Source organism: Amphibalanus amphitrite, unplaced genomic scaffold (genome assembly GCF_019059575.1).
Source record: "Amphibalanus amphitrite isolate SeventyFive unplaced genomic scaffold, NRLGWU_Aamphi_draft 000849F_arrow, whole genome shotgun sequence".
Lineage (NCBI taxonomy): Eukaryota > Metazoa > Arthropoda > Thecostraca > Balanomorpha > Balanidae > Amphibalanus > Amphibalanus amphitrite.
Window position 1 is genome coordinate 10,153 of NW_024882343.1, and position 13,073 is coordinate 23,225.

The window sequence follows — 13,073 nt, forward strand, 5'->3', positions numbered from 1 at the left end:
CCACAAGGCACGTAAAGCATACAATAAGAAAAAACAGCAGCTTGGGGGTTGGTACAACTCACTGTCCCTTTCGACTATGAAGGCACATGAACCGGTAGTCGTAAAGCAGGTGTCGCACTTCCTGTAAACAGCTCAAGGCAGTGTGACAGGTTGTAGACTTGAGACGGCTGCCAGATTATGTCACAAACATGCTATCGATGCAGCGCTTTCGATCGACGAGAAGCGATCGAGCCTGGTGATCCCCTGACGGAGTGGAATGACGGCACGTGATTAGGTACCAATTTTAGAGCTCTGTGTTGAGATGGAGATGGCGGGTTCGAATCCCATTGGAGCGAGAAATTACCGTGCGTTTTATCGATTTTCAGACTTCATTTTGAGCTTTCGGGATCAAATCTCACTGGCGGTACGGGATTACCGTGCATGGTGCCGAATTTTTAACTCTGTGGTGCTAAACCCGCTATCTCACCACAGGTAAACAATTTGGGAGTCATGCACGGTTATCCCGTTCAGCCAGTGAGGTTTGAGCCCACAATCTCAAAACTAGTCCGAAAGTCAGTAAAAGGCATGGAATTTTCTCATTCTTGCCACTAGTGAGATTTGAACCTGCGAACTCCATCTTGAAACACAGCTCAAGCCTCAAACATCAGTAAATGTACAATCCTTATTGTACTGTGACTTTGGCCGTAAATGGGCATGTCCCGTGGCTGATATGGTTAATAAATGAAATGAAATGAAATCATTCTGCCCCATACAAGCATCCTGCTCCACCAGGGCCCTTTTTCACCAGTGATAGCAGCAGGCTGCTATTCCATTTTGCAAGCTGACGCCACACTTCTGGTAGTGTTGGAGGAAAAGGCTTGTTAATGTTGACGCCTCCATGGATTATGGAAACCCAATTTGACACGTGTAACAGCAGCATGCTGCTATCACCGGTGAAACAGGGCGCAGGCAAATCCCTCTCATTGATCAAAAACACTGCATTGGTAGTACATCTGACATCATAATCTGGCAGCCATCTCAACGCTTAAGCCCATCACACTGCCTTCAGCTGTTTACAGGGAACTGTGACACCTGCTTTACAGCTACCTACCTACCCATTAACCCAATAGTGATATTGGCTAATACTCTGACCTACCTTTAAAGATGCTGACAGCCAGGCCAATAACAGGTTGACATCAGGTCGAGATGTCTTCTGAGAGTTCTGAATATGTGTTGTTTCACCTGTATTAGGTGGTGAAATATTTTGAAAACCTTCCAGTGCTCAAGAGCAAAAAACTCCAATGCTCTGAAACAAGGCCCCGGAACTGGATCATGTTTTTCATTTCAAACCAAGGCCATCTATAGAAGGTACAGTCACTCCCCCGCCGACCAATCAGAGACAGATCCTGAGTGACGTCATCCCTGATGCTCGCAAGGGGTACTCCATTCCTTTGCAACGTAAAAATGACTAACTTCATTTGAAGATTATTGATGGCACTCTGCATATACCGCTCAGCCGTTGATGTCAATGGAAAGCCCAACTAATTTTCCAGCGACAAAAAAGAGCAGCAATATGCTAAGAAATGGCCGGTTTTGAAGATATAGACGATTTAAAAACCCTCTGCAACAGCATGAAAGCAACGTAAAAACGCATCAAGCTTATATTTTTACTATGGATAAATCATTTTTCAGTAAGTTTTTAGATATGGTATAGATTTAAGTTACAACTTTATTACAATATTTTCATTACTTGAAACTTTATTTCAAAATAATATTTTCAAAAATGGCAGCTGTTGGCCAGTAGCTTGGGAGCGATTGTGGCGCACCGCGCCATTAATTGTCCTGTGGCCCCCTTGTGATGTCATCAAAAGTGGAGTGACATGGGCCTGTTTCAAACTGCATCTACTATCTGCTCATTGAAATTCACTTGCATAGGTACCAAACAGTAGGTACCTTCTGAACCATGCAACATTGAAATAAAAAAAAAACACAATGCTAAAACTTCATGGTTAGTGACCTTGAAGTTGAACTGCAGTGCTAATAATATATTTCATTTCTCCAACCAAGGAGAGGCGCTAGGAACCAGTTGAAATGTGAATGCCACATTGTGCCATTCCAAAAAGGCAAAAACATCATGACTGCCAGCTGGTTTCATGTGTAGTGGTAAGAACGCCTGCCTCGTAATTCAAATGTAGAGTTCACAGCTGGCTACCCGCATGATTTTTTGCACGTTGAAGGTTTGTAGGTAGTAGGCTAGGTCGGGTTAGGTCTGTTTTGCTTAGAAGGAAGCATCTCCACGTAGCACCTCTCCTCTGTGGAAAAACGAAACACGCATGCTAATAGGAAATTGAAATTGAAATATCCTGACTTCATGTCATTAAATACAACAAATAGGGATGCTTAGGTACATGAATCAATGGTAATGCTCAGATTGGTTGGGTTGGCATGAAAATCATTAAATAATGAAAAAAGAAAAACCATGTCTGTAAATTTACTATGAAATGGTAAATTCAAATTAAAATCTCAATCTTGAAAATGAAACATCGCAGGCCAAACCAAAATGGAAGGTTTGCACAATACAATTTGGTGAACCTGATAACTTTTTCACGATTTCCTATGGTCTGAACCTAGTTCACCATGGTACCGAAATAACATAAACCTATCACGGACACGCTAAAGTGATTTTTTTTTTATAACAATCCATACGAACCAACTATAAACAAGATACGCTTTATACGCGCAGCAGCATTACCAAGAGACACCACTATTCAACTGTCATCCTTTTAGCCATCCTATAATTCAAAAACTCTGTCATTGATCGACACGAAATGGCACGAATTGAATACAAATACGTAATTTAATTATTAGTGTTGAATACAGTGACCTCAGGTAACCTTGATAGCCTTCAATGATCAGCTTAACGTTTGCGCCCATTACCATGGCAGCAATCCTATTATCTCAGCAAGTACTAGGCTGGTCCAGGGCACGGCTGATTGAGGCCAATAGCTTTGATCGAGATTAGAAAGCCACCGGTCAATTTGCCGTATGCAATTCAATCAGCCGTTCCGAATATGGTGACCTCAGAGTCAGGACTACAGGTGACATCGTTGACCTTGAGAGGTCAACCTGACGTTTTCACTTGCTGAAGCCTAGCAGTAGCTATCCTATAACGACAAAAAAACGTCCCGGCCTGCATGCAATTTCCTTAGTTGACAAATCGAGTGGTGTAACCGGTGTAACTTTCGGCTGGATTGGCCCATGTATTCAGGGCCTTGGGCCCAACCACGGTGACATAACTATAGGCCCAACATCTGCCTAGTTGTGGTTGTAGGATTGCTGCTAAAGGTCAAAATGCCAAAAGGTATCCTGTTTAGATCATAGAGGTCAATAATGTCATCATTTCCAAAACCGCGAATGAAATTGTCTTTTTCAATTCAGTCAAAGTTATTTTGTTTCAATCGGCAACGACTCTAGTCTAGAGTCATGAGATGGCTGCTAGAGGATGGCAGTCGAATAGTATTTTCTTCAGATCCCCCGACGCCACCATTTCCTTTGTTTGCGCTGGATATGTATGAGGCGCAGCAGAAATGCCACAATAAAAATGCAGCAAAGTTTAGTAAAAAAAGAAAATATAGGATAGAGCCTCTTTAATCATAAAAACCGACATCCCGTGGCTTAACATAACCTGCTAGCTTACAAAAAATCATTTTGAATATAGAAAATTGCAACACACTCAACTGTCTGATAACTTATTCACCGACAAACAATTAAACTAGGTACAACTAACTGTCAAAATTGTGCTGCATTTTAGTTCTATTTCAATGCTTGTTGTCTTTTTAGCGCCTAATATGTGGGGGCACGTCACACACGTGTTGTGTGTTGAGAGCTTTCGCGGATGTTGAATTTCAGGGGTATTATCGTTGGTGAGTTTTGTAGGTAAGTATGATTATTTTCGGTGGTGGCGGTGGAACACCTTCAATTAAGGGGGGCATTGCTTACTTTTGGTCCCTTATTTTCCATGCAACGCCCATAGGGCTAATGTTAAAATGCCAAAGTCAAAGGGGGGGGGGGCACGGTGCCCCCCCCGTTCCGCTGCTTTTGACTTTCAGTGTTATGCTGCCCATCTGTCGTACAGCTGATTCTAGGCTGCCGTAGTCACTAGCATGCCTGTAATGTGTTCATTTTTTGTCAGTTTGAACTGTGAATAGTGCACCTTTTTGTTTTTGAGGAAACCATCTGAATCATTATATTGTTTTGTGATATTTCTTGTAAGATTCAGAAACATTAAAATGGTAAAGTATAATTTATGTGTCTAGTGCTATTTGATAAATGTTTTTTAACTCCTGCAACTGTCCACACTAATCACCATGATGGCAGCTGGCTTGTGCAAAATTTCTTGTGATGCCACTTGGTATATGTAGCGGCCCTTGGCGTTAAAAGGGAAAATTGAGGAGCTGACTGCTGAGCAGGCATTTGTTAATTTCTGCCTTTTGTTTAGCATTATCATTTTCACTGTATATTTCATTGTAAGATGCTTTTGACATTATGTTGGTGTTTATTTCATGATAATATTTTCTCAGATCATGAGTAAGTCCATTCCAGCAGAGGAGCTTGATGGAGCGGACATGCTTGCTGAGGATGATGTCATTGAACATATCCCACAGGAGGTTGATTCAAAGTGAGTTAATGCAGTTATCATAAAGATATTATAAATCATTAAATCTAATTTACCACTTTTAGCTGGATGGGAAGCATTTTGAGGGTTGCTTTGGTCACTACAGGGGGCAGGGATTCCTTAGGAACATAGAGACTACCCCTACCATATCAGTTGCTCACTTCTCAGCCCTGAGGGGGTCGGGATATAGCTGCAGTGCTCCATTTTTCAGACTTTTTGGTGGCAAATCACACCTAATGGGGAAAATATTTTCATCCCTAAAATATGAATGACCGACTTTACGTCATCTCTGAAAAGAGTTTCATGTATTCCCAACAGCCAGTTCACATGTCACTTGACAGTTGATGCACCCACATCCTTTTGTTCCACACCCTGTCAAGATCCTGACATGAAATTCTGGTTTATCAGTTGGCATAGAAATTGGCAGTACACCATTTTGCAAAAACACTAGTTATTTACGTTCTTTTTTCTCATCCTAGGATTTTTTTCTTCATCGGCACACCCAACCAATATCTAATTTTAGAACACTGTATAGCTGCATCAAAGGTGTTTTTGCTACAAATACAGCAAAAAGTTGTACACTTCTTGAGTTTGAACAGTACCTACCTACCCTTATGTATTAAAGATTGAACTGAAAGGCTCCAATAGGCATGCAAATTAAATTCACAGTAATCACTTCCTCGTGGCACCAATAATGTCAAATATTATCTTGATGTGGGAGCATTAATGGAAGGTATCATTCATAGTGATGCCTATGGCTGATGGATATGAATCAGAGTGTCACAGGTACTCACTCCCTCTAGGAAACTGCTTGGAGATGGCTGGGAGTTCGCGGCACCAAAGACGATTGAAAATGAGGCCGACCTAGGCGCCGGCGACTCCGCGGACAAGAAGCAGCATTTCGAGGGTCTCGCCAAGCTGAGCGAGGATGGCCACAGTCTCGCCGAATACTGCCAGGCTATGGGACTCGACGACGACGATGCAGGTGGGTCAAATATCGCTCTAAACTATGGATTCCGTGATTTGTTACACTAGGTACCTTTTCTGTAGAAAGACAGACCGGACTCAGAGTAACCGAATATCTGTCTCTCCTGTCTTGTAGCTGTAAGCTGTCCATTTGCTATTCTCCGTTGTTTTGTTTTGTTTTAGTCAGTCAATTAAAATCTTTGGCTCTTTTTGACATGTAATCAATTTTTTCTTTGCTGTCTCCATCCTTCTGTTCAATTCCTTGCCTTTCGTTCTCATTCCCTCGAACGCCTTTCCGTGCTCGCTCCTCAATCCCCGTTCTCTCTGTCTCAGGCCCCCTACCCTTTCTCTTTCCACCAGATACCCGTCAGCCGTTCGCCATCCTGCGGACCAAGATGACCGACCTGCTGGGTGACGGCGGTGTGATGAAATGGGTGAAGGTGCCCGGCGCCGGGCTCCAGGTGCCCCCCGGCAGTCGCGTCACCGTGCACTACGTTGGACAGTTCGAGGGCTTTGACGAGCCGTTTGACTCGACCTATATGAGGAACCGCGGACGGCCGGAGACGCACCTGGTGGGAGAAAATAGCCAGGTGAGCGGCCGGACCGGAGAGTGTGTGAGAGTTGTGAGTGTAATGGTGTGCTTTAAACCATTTAAAGTTTCCTCTGTACTGTAATATGATGTCAGTGTAATGATGTTACGGCAAAAAGAACGTAACATAGCCCAATATTAGTCGCAGAAGTTTAATTAGCATTATTCATAATGTTCCCAATATCTCCAGCTATTGATCTATTTACCTGCAGAGTGAGGCGCCACCTGCCCCGGTACAGCCATCGGTCCCTGTCGGGCAGCCGTCTGATCAGTCCTGTCTGTTTGCAGCTGCTGCCCGGCCTGAACCACGCCATACTGTCGATGAAGAAGGGAGAGACGGCCCTGGCTCTCATCAGTCCCGACTACGCGTTCGGAAAACTCGGCTGTGGCCCGCGCATCCCGCCCGGTACGTAAGGGAGCTCCGTTAGGGGGCGCGTATGAGCTAGTAATGGCCAATGGGGACGCTGAAGAGTTAGTGATGACAATGGTAATGGTATAAACTGGTGTGTTGACTTTTGCGATTTTATGCTAGCTTGTTGGTTTTGTACGTTCTGTCGTTTGAAATGCGTATGGACAGTGCGTCACAGTGGCTATTGGAGATGTCGCTAAACTTCTCGACCTGTGCTAACCGCCCGTCCTCAGAGTCGGAGGTACTGTTCGAGGTCACGCTAGTCTCGTTCACGGACTCGTCTGACGCTGACGAGTTTGACGAACTCACTGAGGAGCAGCAGAAGCGCGCCACGTTCGAGCAGCGCATCCGCGCCATCCGCGCCCACCACAATAAGGGCAACGACGAGTACAAGCGCGGCGAGTTCGCCCAGGCGGCCCGAAGGTGAGCTGTGGTGGGGGGTCAGAGGTGAGCTGTGGTGGTGAGCGGTCGGAGGTGAGCTGTGGTGGTGAGCGGTCGGATGTGAGCGGTGGTGAGCGGTCGGAGGTGAGCTGTGGTGAGCGGTGGTGAGCGGTCGGAGGTGAGCTGTGGTGAGTGGTGGTGAGGGGTCAGAGGTGAGCTGTGGTGAGCGGTCGGAGGTGAGTCAGTGTGGTGAGGCGTCGGAGGTGAGCTGTGGTGAGCGGTCTGAGGTGAGCGGCGAGACACGTGGCGCCGCCTACCGGGAAGAGGTAGACTGGAGGAGGCAGACTGGAGCGCCGCCTGTGGACAGGGGTGGGAGGAGAAGTGGGTGTGTTTTGTGTTTTGTGCTTACTGGGGGGGGGGGGGGGGGGGTGCTTGTGGGTTGGAGTGACATATCGGGGTGAGTATGTTTTGATATTTTTTAGTGATTCATTTCATATGTATTTGGGATGAGCTAAGGGAAGGGCGGTGCATATTATGTCCCGGGTGGTGCGTTCTGCGGCAAATGTCTCCAAATCTTGGGCACAAAGCATGATCATGTTCATGTTTTTGTTTTTGTTTTTTGTTTTTTAGCTTGTGGTTGTGGTAGCATTCCTTTATAGACATGTGAGTGTTCACAGGCCGTCGTCAAAATCAGTGCTATTGTAGTGCTGGTGTATTGTCTGCTATCAATACGGTCACTCCACTCTGGCCGGAGCAGGGACCATGACACCAGTGTCCGTCTGTTGCAGCTACCGTGACGCCATCCGTGTGTTCCTGGTCAACATGTCCTTCAAAAACGAGGAGGAACACCGCGAGGCAAAGCACGTGATCTTCAAAGTGATGTCGAACCGCGTCCAAGCTCTGCTCCAGATGGCCCAGTGGAAAGAGGTACGGCCTTGGGTACGGCCGGGTACGGCCATCCGACTTCCCCGCCCGTACATAATATTTCGTTAAATATTTAACAGCATCCAGTTGTCTCAGCCTGCGGCGCCCATCGGTACGGGCTCGGTCCATTGCACATCTGACCTATATACAGTCGGGGCTCCGATGAACCGGCTGGACAAAGTACTGGCCGGCGGACGGTGGTAAGTTGGCGTCGTTTCGGTTTATGGCGGCGCTATACGTTGGTGAATGGCAGCCTCACTCGGGCGGAAGTATGGCCGACGGATGATGACATGGTCCTGCTACCGGCTGAGACGGCCGTCCAGACTACCCCGACTAATTTCATTATTTGTGGATTGAGTTATATAACTCTGCTGTACAAAGAATATGACTGCCTCGATAACAGATATATCCCCTGAGAGATATATGTGTCGTTTTTCGGATGGTTTGGATTGGTTTCGATGTCTTTAACGGATGTTTTAGTGTGAGTCGCTCTTTGAGGCATGTGACTGAAGGGTGGTGTATGGCGCGAAATCTGACAAACCGGATGGATCAGTCAAAGCCAGAGGATCCACAGTGGGTGGCACATTCAGTGACATGCTCTCTGACATGGCTTTGCGACCCTGTGATTATCGACCACCGTCGTATATGTGCCGTAGTTTGAAACCGTGCTTTCGTGAATTTCAAATATTGATTCAATGCTCGACGAATTTTATTACCGTATGACTAATATTTTATATCGGTCTTTACACACGGTCTGTGTGTTTCAGGCTGCCAAGCAGGGTCGCCAGGCGCTCCATTATGAGGACGCGGCCGGCGACCCGGACCTGCAGAGGAAGCTCTACACACGGTCCGTATGCTGCGTGGGGACTAGTGGAGGGGAAGGGAACTGATCACGGAGGGACGGAACTGATCATAGAGGGTGGGGATGTAGGACAGAGCTGGAGACGAGCAGACCGTCACTGGGCAGGGCGGGAGATGGGACGTGCCAATGGAGTGGGACATAGATGCTTGGCGACAGGGAATGTCACGGTGCATTAATCTTAACGTGTTTTCAGGCTGTTAAGGTCCAGACACTTCATTAAAAGTAAAGCTCCACTGAAACGCAGCTAATGATATATGTCTTGCTGGCATTTCCAGCTCAAATGGCCGGCTTTGTGTTGGCATATTCGATTACCAACTTGCGAAACCCAGGCCAGACGTTACAAAATTATCTTTCTTTCATAGGCAAATAATTCGTAGGTTAACGTCTATGTACCTATCTCAGTATTCACTAACTTTCACTTGACACTAGAAAAGGCATTTTTTTATATAGGCACTGTCCACCAATCGCAGTTTAATTGAGATACTTATTGAATTGCTCAACTAACCCCCGGTCGTTTGCTCCTCCACAGTCTTGCGAAGGCCATGATCTACATCCCCGAGTTTGAGGAGGCATCTCGTCTGCTGAAGCGGGCTGAGCGTCTCAAGCCCCGCTGCCGGGATGTAATCGTTCTGACCGAGCTGCTGGCGTCGCGGCAAAAGGCCGACAAACTGTGAGTACGCTGCAGCTGCTATCGTAGATGTGGGATAATTCAGTGTGGTGTGTGTAAGGAGACCATGAGAGTGAAGGATACATGAGAGCGGTCTCTGGGTATATATTAATGACGGCCAAGGAATTACGGGTTATCAGTTTCATTGATATTCTGGACATGGTCTTTGAAAATTTCCGCCATTGTAGAACTGCATGTTTTGCATGTCATCCCTCTCTTCCTTTCCGATCCAATCATCTCGAGCTGTCTATTGTGACGCTGAGTGGATCTCGGTCGCTAAAAGATGCCCCACGTACCCTCCGGCGTCCCGGCAGGCTGGAGGTGGAGTTTGCGCGCCGTGCGTTCCAGCCGGAGCAGAGGTCAGAACAGAAACCGGCCGGAGACGGGGCACCAGCCGAAGGACGGACTAACCTTGAACAGGTGCGTTCAAGTGTTATTTTTGTGGCTTGTGCCTATGGTAAAGCACTCGCTGTTCTTGTCTTTCGTATTGTAAATGTTTGTCTTGTTATCATTTCTGAAGTTTCGTCAGTATTTTCTCATCCTGTGTCTAAAGTAATGTCAATCGGATATCAATTTCTTGGTAAACCGATACCAAACCGATACCAACTTGGTATTTGGTGTTTCAAACCGCATACATTTGGTATGTTGTCTGTATTAGGAACCATCACTTATGTATAAGATGCTCCGAATTTGCTAAAAAGTTGGCATTTTATCAGTGTTACAATTTGGTTTGGTTTTCGGTATTTTCCTATTGTTTCGGTTGGTATTCGCCCGATTCGGTTTGGTATCGGTTTCCAAATTTTCCGTATTTGACGTTACTCAGACAAGGTAGCATGCTGTATACAAGATAGCTGAATATTTGGCATGCCATGTCCCCCAGCTCCCCCTCTGACTCTGCCCCCCCCCCCCCGCCCGCAGCCGTCCTCTGTACCAGACGCCGCCGGGGACACCCCAGACCCGAACGATGCGGGCGAGATCCGCGTCTCGGACGAGTTCCGTCGGGACGTGGAGCGCACACTGCGGCTGTTCCTCTCGGACCCGAGCCGCCGCGAGCTGGCGCTGCCCCTGAACCAATCGGAGCAGGGCCGGCACAAGCTGGCCCACATCTGTGTTCGCTGCCGCGAGCTGGGACTGCAGTTTGTAGGCGTGGAGGACGGTGGACGGCCGCGGGTGGTGAAGACAGACTAGATGTGGTCTGTGGACAGACTAGTCTGTGGACACGGGACAGACTAGTCTGTGGTGAGCAGTGTCCGGCTGTGGGGATAACGAGCGACTCGGGAAGAGTCGTGTGTGAAGGGAGGGCAGCGGAGAGCTGTGTGCTGGACGCGGGAAGCCAGTGATGCCGCCCCGCTTGGCGGAGGCTAGCTGATGCCCAAAGGGATGGCGCATACGCCGTAGAAGATGTGTACCTAAACGGCGTTGGAACAGGAATCGCAGGCCTTCTTTGGAATAAGCTACTAAACAGGGTTTGAGCTGCAACTCAAGTGTTCAGGTAAGTGAGCTGAAGTGTTGTGTCATGTCTGGGCGCCGTTTCTGTGCCTGGTATTGTTATTGTTTGCCGCCCTACATTAGAGGGTTTCCTCCACATTTGGAAACGCTATGAACAGGGCCGTCTCAGAAGGGCTGTGTCCCACCGGCCTGTACAGTGTACAAAGTAATGCACTATGTTCGTTCGCTCCCAAAACTGTGACCATGCATGTTATGAAGAACTATTGAAGCCAAGAATACAGTTTGAGTTTTTTAGTTGGAGCTTCTTTGTACTTAATACGAGTGAGCGCGAAGTGCGAAGCGAGTTTATTAAATATAACGGAGAAATCCTAGTTTGATTGGCCCAGCCCGACCTGTAACGCTTTCCTGCGGCGTATATCTAGACAACCGCTGGATCGATTAACTCGTATTCACTAAAAACCTTCGCATCGAACCTGCGTTCGCCACCTCCGGTCGGGACGGGCTCACAGCACAATACCTCACAGCAGTGATACTGGCGACCCAGGGGACTGCCCATGATAATGGTCGCGGCCCGAGGTGCGATTTCTCCACTGCCCTGATGACCCCGAGATACCGTAATAACGTCAGACGTGCAGTGGAACGGCGTGCGATACGGGACGGGAGCGGGGCGGTCAGATATGGAATACGAGAGATGGCCATTAGCGTTCCCCGGGTGTCGTTATCTATACTCGCGTCCTACTTCGTGTTTTCATAAGGAAAGGAGAGAAGGTGGCGACTTTTCGTTTCCTTTGTTTTTATTTGTGAGAACTGGTTAATTTTTTCTGTCATAACGTTACAGCTTTTCATAATAAATAATACTCAACGTAATATCACTCACGTTTTCGTGCGAAGCGAAACATTAAATCACCGAGCATCGAATGGAAAATTGCGTTCATTGACGGTGACTTTCCACTGCCTCAATATTTTGTCTCGACATCGGCGTGGACCGGTACTTTGGCACATTTGTGAGTCATTCCAGAAATCAAGACACCGCGTAGCAGGGCACCGGGCACGGGCTGCCATTTGGACAAGTTTTGCATGAACGACTGGCCATGAAACTTCCTGCCAGGAACTGTGTGACTACCCTATGAACTCTTACATGACACACTTTCTTTGAAAACCGCGAGAGAGCCCGGCCGCCGCCCGCCAGGTTACGGAAAACGGGTTCCGCAGTGGTCGGGTGCTGTGCGGAACAGTATACATTCCAGGCGTCCACCGCTAGTGGCATCTAGCGGCGAGATTGTGAAACAGCGCCGGCAGCGTACTCCCGCTTTGTTGAAGCCAATCTTGGGGTGCTAATGCGATTCGCCCCAATTTCAAACGTATCCTTTTTGAGAAATCGTTTATTGTTATTGAAATATCTAGTTTTGTTTTAGCCTAACATTGGGTAACATTGTTGGGCAACTTCGTTGCCTCTCCCCATGGGTGGAGCTTTTTCAGGGAAGTTGGTGGGGTAAAAAGTCGTCAAACCCACAATGTCCGATTATGAAGTTGAATAAAATAACACACTGAAGCAATTCCTATCATTACAGATATAATATTTTGCATTAAACAGACATTCCAAAGCTCTTCAATGCGAAAAAGATTTATTTGCAAAACAACAAAATCTTAGAAATCAGCTAAAATTGGTGGGGAAAAACGCTTATTGGTGGGGCAAAATACCAAGTTGGTGGAGCAGCCGCTCTGTATAGGAACTGTATAGGAAGCTCCGCCCCTGCCTCTCCCTCGCTTAGGCTGGTACACATTTCTGTTCTAAAACGACAAAAATAACCATCAGTCCCGTCTATTGTTAGCGTTTACCGGGTCTGACGTAAATTCTGCCGGCTCTCGTCCTAAATGTGGGAAGAGACCAACCAGACTCCAGACTCCCTAGTGTCGTACCGACTAATTAGATATGTTTCACGGCCGGGTGCCTCCTTGTCTCGTGAGCCATCACCCTATTATATCTGCCGGGGCTGAAATAGCCACCTACGCAGTAGGTGTGTATTTACGGTCACCCGGTGACTGTGAGTTGATGAGATAAAATGACACTCATTTTAAACACTTTGTCCCGAGGAATGATTAAATGGACAATGAATATGTCTACCAATAGTGTTATGGCGGAGTTCGAACAAAAAAAAAAATAACGACACT

The 13,073-nt window shown here is 47.0% G+C and overlaps 1 protein-coding gene across 6 annotated transcripts; it reads left to right on the forward strand.

The window, feature by feature from the left end:
• The first annotated feature begins 3,247 nt into the window (after positions 1–3,247).
• LOC122367091 (inactive peptidyl-prolyl cis-trans isomerase FKBP6-like) lies at positions 3,248–11,195 on the forward strand. 6 transcript variants are annotated; one of them, XM_043339883.1, is made up of 12 exons: positions 3,311–3,324; positions 3,889–3,915; positions 4,560–4,657; positions 5,458–5,639; positions 5,981–6,210; positions 6,498–6,615; positions 6,852–7,041; positions 7,788–7,926; positions 8,691–8,770; positions 9,315–9,455; positions 9,767–9,872; positions 10,371–11,195. In XM_043339883.1, the coding sequence occupies exons 3-12, from the start codon at positions 4,563–4,565 to the stop codon at positions 10,638–10,640; spliced, it is 1,551 nt and encodes a 516-aa protein (XP_043195818.1). In that variant the 5' UTR covers positions 3,311–3,324; positions 3,889–3,915; positions 4,560–4,562; the 3' UTR covers positions 10,641–11,195. The 6 variants fall into 6 exon arrangements, with proteins under 6 accessions (XP_043195820.1, XP_043195818.1, XP_043195819.1 ...); XM_043339885.1 differs by lacking the exons at positions 3,311–3,324; positions 3,889–3,915 and adding an exon at positions 3,248–3,266; XM_043339884.1 differs by lacking the exon at positions 3,889–3,915 and having other exon boundaries at positions 3,319–3,340.
• Positions 11,196–13,073: the final 1,878 nt, after the last annotated feature.

Excerpts from the sequence above, each read along its gene's own strand:
- LOC122367091 (XM_043339885.1), top strand. The coding sequence starts at position 4,563 with ATGAGTAAGTCCATTCCAGCAGAGGAGCTTGATGGAGCGGACATGCTT. Across the intron at positions 4,658-5,457 it reads CCACAGGAGGTTGATTCAAA|GAAACTGCTTGGAGATGGCT; the intron begins GTGAGTTAATGC and ends CACTCCCTCTAG. Across the intron at positions 9,873-10,370 it reads GACGGACTAACCTTGAACAG|CCGTCCTCTGTACCAGACGC; the intron begins GTGCGTTCAAGT and ends CCCCGCCCGCAG.